General features: G+C 37.2%; 1 protein-coding gene across 1 annotated transcript in view; it reads right to left on the bottom strand.

The window, feature by feature from the left end:
• DNAJC1 (DnaJ heat shock protein family (Hsp40) member C1) overlaps window positions 1-18120 on the bottom strand; it is a 206043-nt gene that overhangs the window by 71101 nt on the left and 116822 nt on the right. Inside the window, exon 8 of the mRNA XM_082847425.1 lies at window positions 14198-14361. Within this exon, the coding sequence (XP_082703551.1) occupies window positions 14198-14361 (164 nt within the window). The remainder of the gene's footprint in view (window positions 1-14197; window positions 14362-18120) is intronic.

Below are 18120 nucleotides of genomic sequence, written 5' to 3' on the forward strand. Positions count from 1 at the left end.
ATATACATGGATTGTTTTCGCACAAAAAATGTTTGACATCTGCTCATTGGACTTAAAATACTTAACTACATTGTTTCAAAAATTGAAAAAAAAATTACTATCACCAACTTAACTTATAATGTTGGGCAATTATAATCAGAAATAACTTTTCGTATTTCACTTTTTATCTAATATTCCTACTATTTGGATATTTGTCATCTTTTACTTATTGCTTTAAAGTGCTACAGGCACTGCCACTAATGAAAGCTGTGGCAAATTCTGGGAGAAATTACCTGGGTTTGACCCTTTCAAGAGCTTAAGAAGGTTAAGAAATTCCATAGATGGATTCATGCCTAATATACTTACACTGGTTGAGCCATGTAAAATTCCTGATATTTGAATGTTTTTACCCTAAATAACAACAATTGCATATGAATGAACTAAATATTGCACAGTGCCCCTGATAATCAAACACCCCTTGCAAAATGGAAAAAACGTTACCAGGGTTGTGAGAGTTAAATGAGCAACTCAATGTTCAGTAGGACATAGGACAATATCTGACACAAGATGTCAAGAATGATGATGATAATGATAAAAATTTGTATTTCCCCTATTTGACATGGAATTATCAGTAAAGTCAACAGCTAGCTTTCTGCTATGGTATTTTCCTTATGCAATTTGTCTGTATGAGCTATACAGAGGTATAGCCTCTGTCTATGGTCATTTGCCACCATGTCATATGCCCAGGGTAACCATTCCTAGAAGTTCATCTCTCCATTACATCATTTTACAGCAATATTTTGTGAGAGCTTACAAACATGGTACTTAAAACCTTTCCAAATATATACTGGACAAAACAAAAACGAGTTAGGGAGATTATTGGAGAAGCTCTTGAACAAAGTCAACTTCTTAATACAAACAGCAGAGAGGTCAACTGGGACATATATTTCTCTTCATTTGGTTTCTACTAATAAAAGGACAAAAGAAAAATTTTAATGTAGATGAAAACTTTGAAAATGACAGGAAGATCCCAAAGAAGGCTAGAATAAAAGGAAAATTTTGGTTTAGGGTTTCTCAGTTTACAAAATGTTTTAACATACATACTTTTATCTCTAAGGTAGAAAGATCAGATAATTTCACACTCTTTGTATGGTGTTAAGTAATAAGAAAACAAAAACCCGGATCATATAGGTAATAAACAGTGATGTTAAAACTAGAACTTAGGTCTTCAAATCTTAAGAATCCAGTATTTTGTCTCCCACTCCCCCCATTATTATGGTCTCTCAGCAGAAGTCACCATGATAAATTACTCTGGACACTTGATCAATTTAACAAATATCTACTGAGAGTATAAGGTGTGCACATTTCTACGGTCAGTTCAACCAAAGAAACCATAGGCAAAAATTCTAATGAGAAAAGAATACAGGCTTTGAAACAAAGGAATCCAGGAAATGAAATGCTGTATCATCACACAGTTCTACACACAAAAAACTCCTGTATGACTTCATTTTAACTACTTACATATGCAATGACCTTATTTACAAATGTTACTTTCTCAGGTACTGGGAGTTAGGGCTTTAACATGTAAATTTTAGGGGGACACAGCTCAACACATAACACACAAAATACACCACAAAATAGATGAAGTAGAGGGTCAAAGGTCATTTTATTGTCTGGGGAGTAGCAACAGAAACTCATGCAAGACTATAATAAGAGGCATATTGAATACTACATATTATCCACAAAAGGAAGACTAAAAGAGTGTATAATGACATCAAGTTTATAGAAGGGAGAAATGGAAATTTAAAATTAATCCAAAAGAAAGCAAGAGAGGAAACAGATAAAGAGGGACAAATAGAAAGCAACTACTAAGATGATAAATTTGAACCCCAAAATATCACTAATTATACTAAATATAGATGAATTAAATGCTCATCCCAAATTCCTAAAATGGTAAACTTAAATAATAAAAAAACTATATGCAAACAGAAGGCAGTAACAGAAAGATATCTGGAAATACCTATCTTTTAGGAAAATAAACATGAGTTGAAGAGGAAATCACAAGGAAAATTAGACTGTTTCAAACTGAATGAAAATGAATACATAATATCAAAATTTGTGGGATACAGCTAAAATACAAATGTATAAATATTAAAAATACCAAATATAAAGCTCTACATTTAAATAATTCAGTGTTCAGAATAAACTTACAGCATTAATACTTAGAAAAGAAGAAAGTTCTCAAATCAATGACCTAAACATCCACCTTAAGAAACTAGAAAAAGAGCAAATTAAACCCCAAATAAGTAGGAGACAGGAAAAAATTAATAGCGGAAATCAATGAACACAAGACTAAAAGACAACAGAGGAAAATCAATGAAACCAAAAGCTGATTTCTAAAGAAAATCAGTAACATGGATGTATTTCTAGAGACCCTGACCAAAAATAAAACAGAATCTGACACGGGGCTTGCCTGGTGGCACAGTGGTTGAGAGTCTGCCTGCCAATGCAGGGGACACGGGTTCGAGCCCTGGTCTGGGAAGATCCCACATGCTGCAGAGCAACTAGGCCCGTGAGCCACAACTACTGAGCCTGCGCGCCTGGAGCTTGTGCTCCACAACGAGAGGCCGCGACAGTGAGAGGCCCGCGCACCACGATGAAGAGTGGCCCCCACTCGTTGCAACTAGAGAAAGCCCACGCACAGAAACAAAGACCCAAAAATAAATAAATAAATAAATAAATAAAATTTTTAAAAAACTGCAGTCCCCAACACCCAGTATTTCCTTCTTCCCCCTCGTTCTCTTTAAAAAAAAAAAAATGAAAAGAAGACACAAATTACCAATATCAGAAATGAAAGAAACATCACTACAGATATTAAAATGATAATAAGGGAATATTATAAACAACTTATTCCAGTATATTCAACAACCTGGATAAAACAGTCAAATCCGGGGCTTCCCTGGTGGCGCAGTGGTTGAGAATCTGCCTGCCAATGCAGGGGACACGGGTTCGAGCCCTGGTCTGGGAAGATCCCACATGCCGCAGAGCGGCTAGGCCCGTGTGCCACAACTACTGAGCCTGCGCATCTGGAGCCTGTGCTCTGCGATAGTGAGAGGCCCGCGCACTGTGATGAAGAGTGGCTCCTGCTCGCTGCAACTAGAGAAAGCCCTCGCGCAGAAACGAAGACCCAACACAGCCATAAATAAATAAATTAATTAAAAAAAAAACAAAACAAAAAAACCAGTCAAATCCCTTCAAAAAGAAAAACAGCCAAAGCTACCTTAAGAAAAAAATAGATGGAATTCCACACAAATGCTTGTAGAAAAGAGAAGAGGAAGGAACACTTCCCAATGCATTCTATGAGGCCAGTATTACCTGATATGAAGAGGACACAAAAACATTAAAATATAACAAAATTGTAGACCTATCCTTCATGAAAGCTACTAGGACTAATAAGTGAGCATAGCAAAGTTACAGGATAAAAGGCTAATATACAAAAATTAATTGTACTTCAATATACTCATATCAGAAACTGAAATTAAAAATACAATTCAGAATAGTATAAAATAAGAAATATTTAGATATAAATCTGACAAAATATGTTCCTAAGAGAAATTAAAGGAGACTTAAATAAAATAAGAGATATACATGTTAATGGATCAAAAGACTCAATACTGGGACTTCCCTGGTGGCGCAGTGGTTAAGAATCCGCCTGCCAATGCAGGGTACATGGGTTTGAGCCTTGGTCCAGGAATATCCCACATGCTGTGGAGCAACTAAGCCTGTGTGCCACAACTACTGAGGCTGCGCTCTAGAGCCTGTGTTCTGCAACAAGAGAAGCCACCTCAACGAGAAGCCCACGCACTGCAACAAAGAGTAGCCCCCGCTCGCCGCAACTAGAGAAAGCCCGTGTGCAGCAACAAAGACCCAAGACAGCCAAAAAAAAAAAGACTCAGTATTGTTACGATGCGAAACCTCCCCAAATTTATCTACAGATCAATTCAACTGCAATTAAAAATTCCAGCAGAATCTTTTGTACAAATTGACAACTTGATTTTAAATTTTATAAAGAAATGTAAAGAACTAGAATAGCCAACACAATTTTGAAAAGAAGATAACAGTTGGAGGATTTATACTATCTGATTTCAAGGCTTATTATCAAGACAAATTGTATTGGTGTAAATATAGACATACAGATTAAAAAAACAGAACAGAGAGCCCAGTAATAAACCAACACATATACAGTCAATTATTTTCAACAAAGGTCCCATGCCAACTGAATGGGAAAAGTATAACTTTTTTAACAAATGGGGCTACTGGATATCTAAATGTCAAGCAAACAAACAAAAAGCACCTCAACGCTTACCTCCCACTATATACAAAAATTAACTTGAAATCTCACAGACCTAAATTTAAGAGCTAAAATTGTAAAACTTCTAAATGGAAACATGGGAGAAACTCTCAGTAACTTTGGGTTTGGTAGACTTCCTAATTAGGACAGGAAAAGAACTTAGTATAAGAGAAAATATTTAATAAACTGAACATCTGAATTTAAAACTTTTGCTCTTCAAAAGACACTATTACTAAAATAAAAAGCAAGTTAGGGTGCTTCCCTGGTGGCGCAGTGGTTAAGAATCTGCCTGCCAATGCAGGGGACACAGGTTCGATCCCTGGTCCAGGAAGATCCCACATGCCATGGAGCAACTAAGCCCATGCGCCACAAATATTGAGCCCATGTGCCACAACTAGTGAAGCCCATGCACCTAGAGCCCATGCTCCGCAGAAAGAAAAGCCACCACAATGAGAAGCCCACGCACCGCAACGAAGAGTAGTACCCATTCGCCACAACTAGAGAAAGCCCACGCGCAGCATCGAAGACCCAACGCAGCCAAAAATAAATAAATTATATATTAAAAAAAAGCAAGTTATAAACAAGGAGAAGATATCTGCAAAACATATAGGTGACAAAAGTGTTCAAAATATGTAGAGAATTTTAAACTCAATAATAAGACAAGCATGGGCCATAGATTTGAAGAGAGACTTCATAAAAAAGATACTCTAATGAAAAATAAACAGATAAAAAGATGCTCAGCATTATTAATCATTAGAGAACTGCAAATGAGAATCACAATGAGATAGTCCTACACATCCACTAGAATGGTAAAAAGAGTGTTAACAGCAAAGGTTGGCCAAGATGTGGAGCAACTGCAACTCTTACACATTGCTGGTGGGAATGTAAAATTAATAGCCACTCTGGAAAACACTTTGGCAACTTTTAAAATATTTAGATATACACACATCACACCTTCCAGTCATTTTACTGCATGGTATTTACCCAAGAGAAATGAAGGCATAAGTCCATACAAAGACATGTACAATGAATCTTCATAGAAGATTCATTTATAATGGCCAAAAACTAGAAACAAATCAAATGTCTATCAACTAATAAACTTAAAAAACTGTAGTGTATCCATACAATAGAATATTACTCAGCACTAAAAAGGGAAAACTATAGAAACATGAATAAATCTCACAACAGAGTATGCACTGTAAGCTCCTATATACATAATATGTCAGATCATGCAAACTAACCCACTATGGATTATTATTCAGTGATAAAAAGAAACAAACTACTGATACACTCAAACACTTGGAGGTATCTTAAGGGCATAATGTGAGTAAAAAAAAAAAAAAGTGAATCTGAGCACCTAAATCTATAAAGCAAATATTAACAGAATAAAGGGAGAAATAGACAGCAATACAATAATAGTAGGAAACATTAATAGCCCACTTGTATCAATGGGTAGATCATCCAGACAGAAAATCAATACGGAAGACTAGCCTTAAATGACATGTTAGACCAGATTGAATTAATGACATATACAGGACATTCCATCCTAAAGCAACAGAATACACATTCTTCTCAAGTACACATGGATCTCCAGGATAGATCAGATGTTAATTAGCCCACAAAACAAGTCCTAAATTTAAGAAGATTGAAATCATATCAAGCACCTTTTCCTACCACAATGGTATTGACATTAGAAATCAATTACAAGAAGAAAGCAAAACTCACAGATGTATGGTGATTAAGCATATGATCATCTGAATAGATGCATTTGACAAAACTGGGCAAAAACATTCATTTATGGTAAAAACTCTCAACAAAGTGTGTATAGAGGGAATGCACCACAACATAATAAAGGCCGTATGTGACAAGCCCAAAGCTAACATCATACTGAACACATGAAAAGATGCTCAGCATCACTAATCAACAGGGAAATGCAAATCAAAACCAAAATGAGATATCATCTCACACTTGTTAGAATGGCAATTATCAAAAAGACAAGAAATAACAAGTGGTGGTGGGGATATGGAGAAAAGGGAACTCTTGTGCACTGTTGGTGGGAATGTATATTGGTCCAACCACTATGGAAATCAGTACAGAGATTCCTCAAAGTATTAAAAATAGAATTACCATATAATCTAGAAGTTCCACTTCTGGGTATTTATCCAAAGAAAGTGAAAACACTAATTTGAAAAGATATATGCACCCCAATGTTTGTTGCAGACTATTTACAATAGCCAAGGTATGTAAAGGACTTCAGTGTCTTTTGATGGATGAATGGATATAGAAAATGTGACACACAGATCCACAGACACACACAGGAATATTATTCAACCATAAAAAGAAGGAAATCTTACCATTTGTGACAACATGGATGGACCTTGAGGGCATTATGCTAAGTAAAATAAATCAGGTAGAGAAAGACAAATACCAGATGATCTCACTTTTTTAGAGGAATCTTAACAAAAACAAACAAAAACCAAGAAAACTAAGCTCAAAAAAAAAAGAGAACAGACTGTATTTTTTTCTTTTTTTTATAACTTTACTTATTTGTTTTTATTTTTGGCTGTGTAGGGTCTTCGTTGCTGTGCACGGGCTTTCTCTAGTTGCTGTGAGCGGGGGTTACTCTTTGTTGCGGTGCACGGGCTTCTCATTGCGGTGGCTTCTCTTGTTGCAGAGCACGGGGTCTAGGCGTGCGGGCTTCCATAGTTGTGGCTCACGGGCTCAGTAGTTGTGGCTCACGGGCTCTAGAGCGCAGGCTCAGTAGTTGTGGCGCATGGGCTTAGTTGCTTCATGGCATGTGGGATCTTCCTGGACCAGGGCTGGAATCTGTGTACCCTGAATTGGCAGGAGGATTCCTAACCACTGCACCACCAGGGAAGGCCCAGACTGGTTTTTATAAGAGGTGTGGCTGTGGCAGTGAGGGGTGGATGAAATGGGTGAAAGGGTACGAATAAATAAGTCATGGGGATGTCACGTACAGCATGGTGACTATACTTAATAACACTGTACTGCGTATTTGAAAGTTGCTAGGAGAGTAGATCTTAAAAGTTCTCATCACAAAACAAATTTTTGTAACTATGTGTGGTGATGGGTGTTAACTATACTTACTGCGGTGATTTCTTTGCAATCCATACAAAGTCGAGGGACTTCCCTGGTGGCGCAGTGATTAAGAATCCGCCTGCCAACTCAGGGGACATGGGTTCGAGCCCTGGTCCCACGTGCCGCAGAGCAACTAAGCCCATGCACCACAACTACTGAGCCTGCACTCTAGAGCCCGTGCACCACAACTACTGAGCCCGTGTGCCACAACTACTGAAGCCCGCGTGCCTAGAGCCCATGCTCCGTTAACAAGAGAAGCCACCGCAATGAGAACCCTGCGTACTGCAACAAAGAGTAGCCCCCTCTCCCCACAACTAGAGAAAGCCTGCGCACAGCAACAAGGACCCAACACAGCCAAAAATAAATAAAAAATACAGACAAAGTCGAATCATTATGTTGTAAATATGAAACTATTATGTTATATGCCAATTACATCTCACTAAAAAAAAGAAAGGAATAAAAATGAAAAGGCATTAAAAAATGTCTACCTCAAGAGGTCACACAATGAATGATTCCGTTTATATAACATTCTCAAAATGACAAAACTCCTGAGAAAGAATAAATTAATGGTTGTCAGAGGTTAAGGATGGTGGGAAGGTGATGGGTGTGAATATAAAGAAGCATGAGTGATGTAGCTGTGTTCTGTATCTTGACTAGTTCTATATCTTTATTGCAGTGGTTGTTACATTAATCTACACATGTGATAAAATGGCATACAACTATACACAGCCATTGTACTTAATGTCAATTTCTTGGTTTTGAAATTGTATTGTAGTTATATAAGATATAACTATCAGGGAAAACTGGGTTAAAGGTACACTAGAATTCTGTGTACTATCAAATCATATCAAATCAAATGGGTTTAAGAAAGCAAGGTGGTTTAATGTTAGAAAAACAATCTATATAATTCATCTCATTAACAAAATAAAGGTTAAAAAGCTATAATCATCATAACGGACACAAAAATATTTGCTAACATTTTATAACATTCATTTTTAATAAATAAAAATTCTTAGCAAATCTAGAAAGAAATTTTGATTTTTAAAATTCACAGTGTGACGTTAACAAAAATGGCAGAGTAAGGAACTCCAAACCTACTCTCTGTATAAAAGCAACAAAAAAAAAAAAGGTCAGAATCTATCAGAATCAAGTTTTTCTAAACTCTGGAAATTAATCAAAGGCTTGCAGTACTATGGGTAACATGTACTAAAGAAAGACAGCTGATTCTTGATAAGAACAGCAACCTCTGGGCTACATTAACTTACCCCAGTCTTATTCCCTGTTCCACAGCTCAGCACTACCTATGAAAATAACAACCATATTCTTGATTGTGGAGGGAGCAGAATGAACTAATTTTCAAGGAACTGTAATCATTTGTTTTGATCTGTTTCGTGGCTCCTTGGAAGATCAAAAGGCTTGTCTTTATTTTGCTTAACTGAAAACTGGCCTAATGCTAAAAGCTCTTCCCTGGGGGCATTTTGGGGAAATGGTTACTGTCTAGTATCTTAGCCACTGCTTCCTGAGGCAACAGAAAAAAGCTGGGCAAACAACAGATTAACCAAAAAGCTTGAGAAGAAAGGCTGAGGAATAAGATGCTCTGAGAATCTAGGCCACGTGCATGCTCAAGGCTGTGAGCATGGTCAGAAAAGACCTGAGAAGGACTTAAGTTCTCACCTGCTGTTGCTCTTGAGGCTCTCTGGAAGCAGAAAGTAAAAGCTAAGGCAGAATTGTCAACTGCCTGACTGGGTGTGGAAGCTGAGCCCCAACACATACACAGAGCCCATGGCAAAGACTGGAAGAAATTTTGGCTACAGGCATTCAAGGAAATCTCTGTCCAATTATTAGCTGATCACTAAGCTAACTAAATAGAGACTTCAGTGGCTACACAAAACAAAAGAAACAGAGTTTGTAGAATTAGTACAGAAAAGTCTGTAAACAAACAAACAACAACTACAATAAGCCAAACATAACAATAAATCCTGGAAAGGGGAGAGAATCTGATTTTTTCAGAGTCGCAACTAATAACAGTCACAACACCCAGTCTTCAACAGGAACAACGATAACTGCCATACCTGCAAAGAAACAATATGGTATGGCCCAAACAAAGGAAAAAAAAAATAGAAACTGTGCCTGAGGAAGACCAGACACTGGAATTTCTAGGCAAAGGCTTTAAATCAGCTATTTTAGGGCTTCCCTGGTGGCGCAGTGGTTGAGAGTCCGCCTGCCGGTGCAGGGGACATGGGTTCGTGCCCCGGTCCGGAAGGATCCCACATGCCACGGAGTGGCTGGGCCTGTGAGCCATGGCCGCTGGGCCTGTGCGTCCGGAGCCTGTGCTCTGCAGCGGGAGAGGCCACAACAGTGAGAGGCACGTGTACCGCAAAAAAAAAAAAAAAAAAAAAGAGTAAATTAGCTATGTTAAATATTCAACAAGCTAAAGGAAACCATGCCCAAAAAACTAAAGGGAAAGTATGAGAACAATGTGTCACCTAGTGAGAATAAATCAATAAATAGGTAGAAATTATTAAAAGGAATAAAATAGAAATTCTGAGGGTGAAAAGTGCAATAACAAATTAAGAATTCACTAGAGGGGCTCAACAGCAGGTTTGAACAGGCAGAAAAAGAATCAGCAAACTAACAAATAAACCCACTGAGATTATCTGGTCTGAAGAACAGAAAGAAAAGAGAATTAAGAAAAATAAGCAAAGCCTCAGAGGCCTGTGGGATACCATTAAACATATCAACATATGCTTAATACGAGTAACAGAAAGGCAAAAGGAGGAAGGGGACGGGGGGGGGGGGGGGTGAGAGAGAAAGAGAGAATATTTGAAGAATAATGGTCAAAACTTCCAGAATTTGAAGCTCAATGAACTCCAAAAGGATAAACTCACAGGAATCCACATCTACATACATCACAATCAAACTGATCAAAAGCTAAAGACAAAGAAAGAATCTTCAAAACAGGAAAGGACAAGTAACTCATCATGTAAAAGCGATCATCAATAAGATTAACATGTGATTTCTAATCAGAAACCAGAAGGTAGAAGGTAGTGGGGTGATGTACTCAAAGTGCTGAAAGAAAAGAACAGTCAAACCAAAATTATTTATCTGGAAAAACTATCCTTCAATAATGAAGGAAAAATTTTGACATTCCCAGATAAACAAAAAGTGAGAGAGTTTGTTGCTAGCAGTCTGGCCCTACAAGTGCTTAAAGGGACTCCTTCAGAATGAAATGAAGGGACATTAGACAGTTACTCAATGGCATATGAAGAAATAAACACCAGGATAGGTGTTTTTGTATTTACACAGATAAATATACAAAAGAGCATAAATGTAATTTTTGTTTGTAATTCTTTTTTAATCTCACTAAAAGACAACTGCATAAAGCAATAGTTATAAATCTAAGTTGACAGGCACACAATACATACAGATTTAATCTGTGACAATAACACATTATATGGCGGAAAGTTTAACACTACTGAAACTGAGTTGGCATTAATCCTAACTAGATTGTTATAAATTAAGATGTTAATGTAATCCCTAGAGAAACCACAAAATATATGTCTGAATAAAGACCTGTATGTGAATGTTCATAGCATTTTTATCATAGCCCCAAAGTGGAATCAAACTGAATATCCATTAGCTGAAGAATGGATAAACAGTATGTGATATAGCCATGATGGAATATTATTTAGCCATAAGAAGAAATGAAGTACTGTTAAATAACACAACCCTGAATACTTTATGCCAAGCAAAACACAAAAGGCCACATACTGAAAAGAAAAAAAAAAAAAAAAAAAGGCCACATACTATATGATACCAATTATGTGAAATGTCTAGAATAGGCAAATCCATAGACAGAAAATAGATTAGCAGTTGCCAGGGAAGGGGAGAGAGGAGAATTGGAGCTAACTGCTAACAAGTAGAGGGTTATTTATTTATGTTTTTGGTGTGATGAAAATCTTGAATTAGATAGTGGTGATGGTTGCACAACACAGTGAATAGACGACAACCACCGAACTGTGTGCACTTTTAAATGGTGAATTTTATGTTATGTGAAGTGTGTCTCAGTAAAAAATGCTACAGAAAGCCTACAGCATATATCACATTTAACAGTTAAATAAAAGAATATATAATTTTAATAATGAAATAAAACTTTTAATAAAGAAAGCTTTTTTGAGATTGCAAATGAAACAAAGATACTTATTATATCACTTTTGTTCTACATGTACTAGAGATCCTTAGCACAAAAAAAAAAGTGTAATACTCAGAAAAACTGTTAAAATTAAAAAATAAATTTAGCAAGGTTGCAGGACACAAGGTTATTATACAAAAATCAATTGTATTTCTATATAGCAAATATAATTGGAAAGTGAAGTTTAAAAAAACAGTATCATATATAATGTCATCTAAAAACACTAAATGACCAGGAATAAATATTTTTTTAAACGTGCAGTATATACGCACAAAAACCTGTAACACATTAAAAATAATTTTTTAAAGACCTATATGAATGGATTTATCCATGGGTTGTAGAGTCAATACTGTCTGGATGCCAGTTCTTCCAAAATTAATCTATATATTCAATGTAATCCCAATTGAATATCTAAGCTGACTAATTTGTGGAAAATGGCAAATTACTTTAAAAATTTATATGTGAGGGCTTCCCTGGTGGCGCAGTGGTTAAGAATCCACCTGCCAATGCAGGCGACATGGGTTCGAGCCCTGGTCCGGGAAGATCCCACATGCCGCGGAACAACTAAGCACGTGTGCCACAACTACTGAGCCTGTGCTCTAGAGCCGCGAGCCACAACTACTGAGCCCACGAGCCACAACTACTGAAGCCCGCGTGCCTAGAGCCTGTGCTCCGCAACAAGAGAAGCCGCTGCAATGAGAAGCCTGCGCACCACCAGGAAGAGTAGCCCCCGCTCACCACAACTAGAGAAAGCCCGCGTGTAGCAACGAAGACCCAACGCAGCCAAAAATAAAATAAAATAAAATAATTTATATGTGAATGTAAAGTGGCAATCTTATAGGAGGAAAACTAAGTTGGAAAATTACTATACCAGATATCTAGTACATAGCTACAGTAATTCAGATTGTATGGTATCAGCACAAGCATGGAGAAATAGATTAATGGAACAAAGCAGAAAGTCTAGAAACAGACCACATGGTTATGGACACTTGTTCTATAATAAAAGTGGTATTTGCAGAGCTGTAGGAAGCAGTCTTTTCTTTAACTGGTATTGGGTCAGTTGGTTTGGAAAACTTTTGAAAAAATATTAAACTTGATCATTACTTTACAATAAACACAAAGTCCAGGGGATTATGAATCTAAATGTAAAAAGCAGAATACTAAAGCTTCTAGAAAAATTTGGAAATATCTTTATGACTGCAAAGTGGGAAAAGATTTCTTAAACACAACACAAACATCAAATAAAGGAAAGGAAAAGACTGATGACTAAAATTAATAACTCTGGTCATCAAGACACCATTAAGAGAATGAAAAGGCAAGCCAAAGTGGGAGAAAACATGCAAAGATTCACTTCTGAAATACATTAAAAACCTCTTTACAAATCAGTAAGAAAAAACAAAGGCAACCCAATAATAAAAAAAGACTTGAAAAGGCATTTCACATAGGAGAGTATCAGTGTCCAATAAACATAAGAAAAAGTGTTTAGACTTATTCATCAAAGGTTATACAAATTAAACCATAATTAAATATGACTACACACCTAACTCTATGGTTAAAAACATAAAAGACTTGACCCAGTGTTGGCAAGGATGTAAAGTAATTGAAGTTTTCAGATCCTGTTGCTGAGCTATAAATTGATACAAACATTGAAAAAAAAAAAGTATTCAGAATTATTTACTAAAGCTGACCCTGCAACTTAACTCCAAAAATAGAAATTTACACATATGTGTACTGAAAGTACAATAGTGTGCAAAGGAAACTTACTCATTATATTCAAAAACTGGAAACATCAATCTCCAACAAAAATAAATTGTGCTATATTTCTAAATGGATTATACAGCAATGAAAATGAACAAATTACCGCTACACACAATAATGAATAACTATCACAAATACTATATGAATAGAGGAAAGCAGATGCAAAATAGTACATATGGAATGTGTTATGAACTGAATGTCTGTGTCCGTCCCCCCATCCATATGTTGCGATCCTAACCCCCAATGTGATGGTAGTAGGGGGTGGGGCCTTTGGGGGTTCCTTAGGTCATGAGGGTGGAGCCCTCATGAATGGGATTAGTGCCCTTATGAAAGAGATCCCAGAGAGCTCTCTCACCTCTTCCACCATGTGAGGACACAGCAAGAAGCCTGCTGTCTATGAATAGGAAGAGGGCCCTCACCAGACACCGAATCTGCCGGCATCTTGTTCTTGAACTTCCCAGTCTTCAGAACTGTGAGAAATAAATGTTTGTTGTTTAAACCACCCAGTCTATTATATTTTTGTTACAGCAGCCTGAATGGACTAAGACAGGATGATTCCAGTTATAAACTTCAAACAGCAGGAAAAACTAATCTATGGTTAGAAGTCAGGATGATCATTATCTTTGTAGAAGAAAAGAAAGGTAGTGACCAGGATGAAGCATGAGTGTGGCTTCTGGACACTGGCAATGTTCTATTTCTTGATCTTGGCAATGGTTAACTTGATTTACCATGTGATAGTTTACTGAGCTGTACATCTATATTTTATGTACTTTTCAGTATGTATTTTACTCAATTAAAACAAAATTTTAAAAATTTACCTGTTTTTTCTGTGCTCTGTTTCTATTTTCCAGCCAATCATCCATTTGTTCCTCAATTTCTTCTATAGAAGTTCCATGATCATAAGATTGAATATATGTACTTTCTAAAGGTGTATACACAGGAAATTCAGGTTTTGGTTTTTTTACTTTAACTTTCTTCTGCTCTAAAAAAAAAAAATGTTTAAAAGAACCAATCAATAACATAATAGCTTCTAACATTTTATTCATAGACCATTCTTGAAAGAACACATAAATATATATTGTTCTTTCATCAAAATAGAATTGCTTTGCTATAAATAGTTAGCTGTAAAGTTTTATTGTGCCCTATCCACTGCATTGTTTTAAAATAAAACTCACGGGTGCTAATGATAGAAGATTATGATATAACCATCATATCAATGTGTATATATCTTTAGTGTTCAAAGTACTGTTCATGAAACATTTCATTATGGCATAGTGAAAAGAGCCTGGTCATTAGTGTTTTAATCCTACCTTTACTATTTAATAGTTGCACAATACTGGGCAACTAACTTAACCCTTAGAACAAGTGTCCATTTTCTCTTCTGTAAAAGGGAGCTACATCTAACCTCATAAAGTTGATGTGAGGAGAATTATATATCCCCTAACATACTACTTGGCAGAAAATTAGCTCTTAATGGTATACATTCATCTTTTCAATATTTTACAAATGCAAAATATAACCTGGCAACATCAAGGGTAGTTATCAATAGATACTTATCAATTTATCAATTGGCCTCTCCCTTAAATCCCTTTCTGATTAGAAAGTTAACACTGAGAAGCAACTTCACTCTTGATTACTACTGTCAAACTCATCCATCCTTATAACCATATCTTCTCCATCCTCTATGTATCTGTTATAATACTAATGTAATAAAATTAATATGATATTGGCATATGAAGAGATAAATTCCTAGAATAGAACAGAGAATTCATAAATATTTCAGATCAGTGGGAAAAGGATTTATTAAATGATGCTGTCACAGATGAATACCCATTTGAAAGAAAATTGGACACAACCTTACAATATATACCAAAATAAATCCCAGTTGGATAAGAGACTTGACTTTAAAAACCAAAACAATAAAAATCTTGCAAAAAGAAATCTAAAATACTACCTGTACTATTTAAAGGAAGACAAAATCTTAACCAAGACTGAAAACCCAAATGCTATGAAAAAAAAAGATAAAAGACAGAATAAACAAATCAAGAGAGAAATAACAGATTTGGAAAGATCATCTACAAGTCAGAGTACAAACAGAAGCCTGATATACAGAATACATAAAGAGATCTTATAAACTGACAAAAGGATAGGCAGCCCAATAGAGAAAAATGGCCAAAAATAATGTGCATTAAGAATACAGGGTTGGGCTTCCCTGGTGGCGCAGTGGTTGAGAGTCCGCCTGCCGGTGCATGGGACACGGGTTCGTGCCCCGGTCTGGGAAGATCCCACATGCCGCGGAGCAGCTGCGCCCGTGAGCCATGGCCGCTGAGCCTGCACGTCCGGAGCCTGTTGCTCCGCGGCGGGAGAGGCCACAGCAGTGAGAGGCCCACGTACCACAAAAAAAAAAAAAAAAAAAAAAGAATACAGTGTTATGGGAACAGTTCTACTTAACAAGCCTGTTACCTTTCTAGAAATTACATGGTATCTAATACCATATTTTATCCTCTACTGCTTCAGTACCTTTATACATCCAGGCTTTTGAAATGGTGACTTAAAAAAAAAACAAAACCCCCTAATACCAAAATAGGAAATTAGTAACTTAAATGATATATGAGTCTAGTTTAAAAGTATAAAAACATAGTGTCACCAGAGTACAATATGAGCCCAAATAGGAGGCCAGGTTTTCTTGTTTTTCAAAATTGTTTTTCAGAAAAGAGGAAGAAACCGTATAAATGACTCCTTATGGGGACTTCCCTGGTGGCGCAGTGGTTAAGAATCCGCCTGCCAATGCAGGGGATACGGGTTTGAGCCCTGGTCCGCGAAGATCCCACATGCCGCGGAGCAACTAAGCCCGGGCGCCACAACTACTGAAGCCCGTGTGCCTAGAGCCCGTGCTCCACAACAAGAGAAGCCACCACAATGGGAAGCCCGCACTGCAATGAAGAACAGCCCTGCTCGCTGGAACCAGAGAAAGCCCACGTGCAGCAACGAAGACCCAATACAGCCAAATTAAAAAAAAAGATTCCTTATGAAGTTGGTCATATTACTCAATTTTTCACAATTTCTTTATTTTGAGCAACAAATTATTGCTAAGGGAAAATACACATAAACTAGAACGTAGTTTTGGTTGCTTATAGAGAATCAGTTATAAAAAGGAAGCAAATAAATTTGGTTTATTTCTGGGGTGTTGATCACAATTGCAAGTATCTGAATCTTTTAAAATATGCATTTAAAAAAATCACTTAAAAAAATAATACAAAACTTCCACTCCTGGAAAAATGAAGAAGTACTTTTTCATAGTCCTCTCACTAAGAAAAACTAAAAATTCTAAATGTTATATATGAAACAAACAGAAGAATAATCTGAATGTTGGAGAGAAGACAGACCAACTAGGAATGGCAGGACCCAATGAGCACCAAGGTGGTAACTTCCCTGGGTTTCTTACAGCCTCATATATCCCAGACTTGGTCCCAGGGAAGCTTGCAACCCCAAAACACTGAAAGGCACAGAAATAATAATGGTAATATTAAAAAATTTAAAAAGCTTTCTCTTTCCAGCCAAAAGGACCAGAAAAGCAGCAGCATATCAAGATAAACTTTTAGATAATAACCGATCTACTTCAGGCAAACAACACAGAAAAAACTATGGCCACACCCCACCCCCATGCCAGCGAACGCTAGTGGGAAGCCTAGACTTCTGCCATAGTGAGGCTGTAATGAGGCACCCCAACCTCAGGGTGATGTGGGAGAAGGCTGTGTAAGAAGCCAAGCTTTCATGTCTGCTGAGAGGTGATGTGGATCCCCCTTCCCATGTGGGAACAGCAGACACTAAGTTGGTAGTCTGGGTTTCCAAATCTACCCAGGGATAGTAGATTTGGAATAATGAGGTGTCCCTCCTCCTCCCTGCCAGGGTGGTTTCAGAGGAAGCCTAGAGGGCAATCAGGGCTTTCACAACTGTCCAGCTGAGGCACCCCTGCCCCCCACAATGTCAGAGGAGGCCAGGTGGCGAGCAGTAAGGCTGGGGTAAGTGGAGACCTACTGGCAAGCAAGAGCACCCACACCCATCCAACCCTGAAGGGATTCACAACCAGCCTCCCCCTCAGCTGTAATACATGTCATGAAGGGAACCTGGAATTCCACTCCTACCTGACTGTAACAGGGCAGCAGCCCTCCCCTTTCCACTGCTAGGCTTTGTGAGAGAACACCAGGTAAAATAGAGGATTTAAATAAGATCCAGAGTCTTATAATACCTGAAATGTCCAAGTTTTAATAAAAAAAAAGTCACTCATCATACCAAGAACCAAGAATATCTCTATTTGAATGAAAAAGATAATCAATAGATGCCAACAGATGAAGGAGACATCCAAATTATCCGACTAGGATTTTAACACAGCGTACAAAAATGGTCTGACAAGCAACAGTACACATTCTTAAAACAGAGGAAGAAATAAAAAGTCAACAGCAAGGAAACAGAAGATATACAGAAGAACCAAATAGAAATACCAGAACTGAAAAGTATGCTAACTGAATTTGGCACATTTTTCAAGTGCAAAATGCAAACAACTGTCAACTCAAAATTCCATATTCAGTGAAAATATCCTTCAGGAATAAAGGGGAAACCAAGACCTCTGCAGACGAAGGAAAACTAAGAGAATCTGTTACCAGCAGACCTATCTGATAATAATGGCTAGTTATCTGAACAGAAAGGAAATCATAAAAGAAAAAAATCTTAAAATAGCTGG

This window comes from Leucopleurus acutus (genome assembly GCF_964270905.1).
Source record: "Leucopleurus acutus genome assembly, chromosome: 1".
In the NCBI taxonomy this organism is placed as follows: Eukaryota; Metazoa; Chordata; class Mammalia; order Artiodactyla; family Delphinidae; genus Leucopleurus; species Leucopleurus acutus.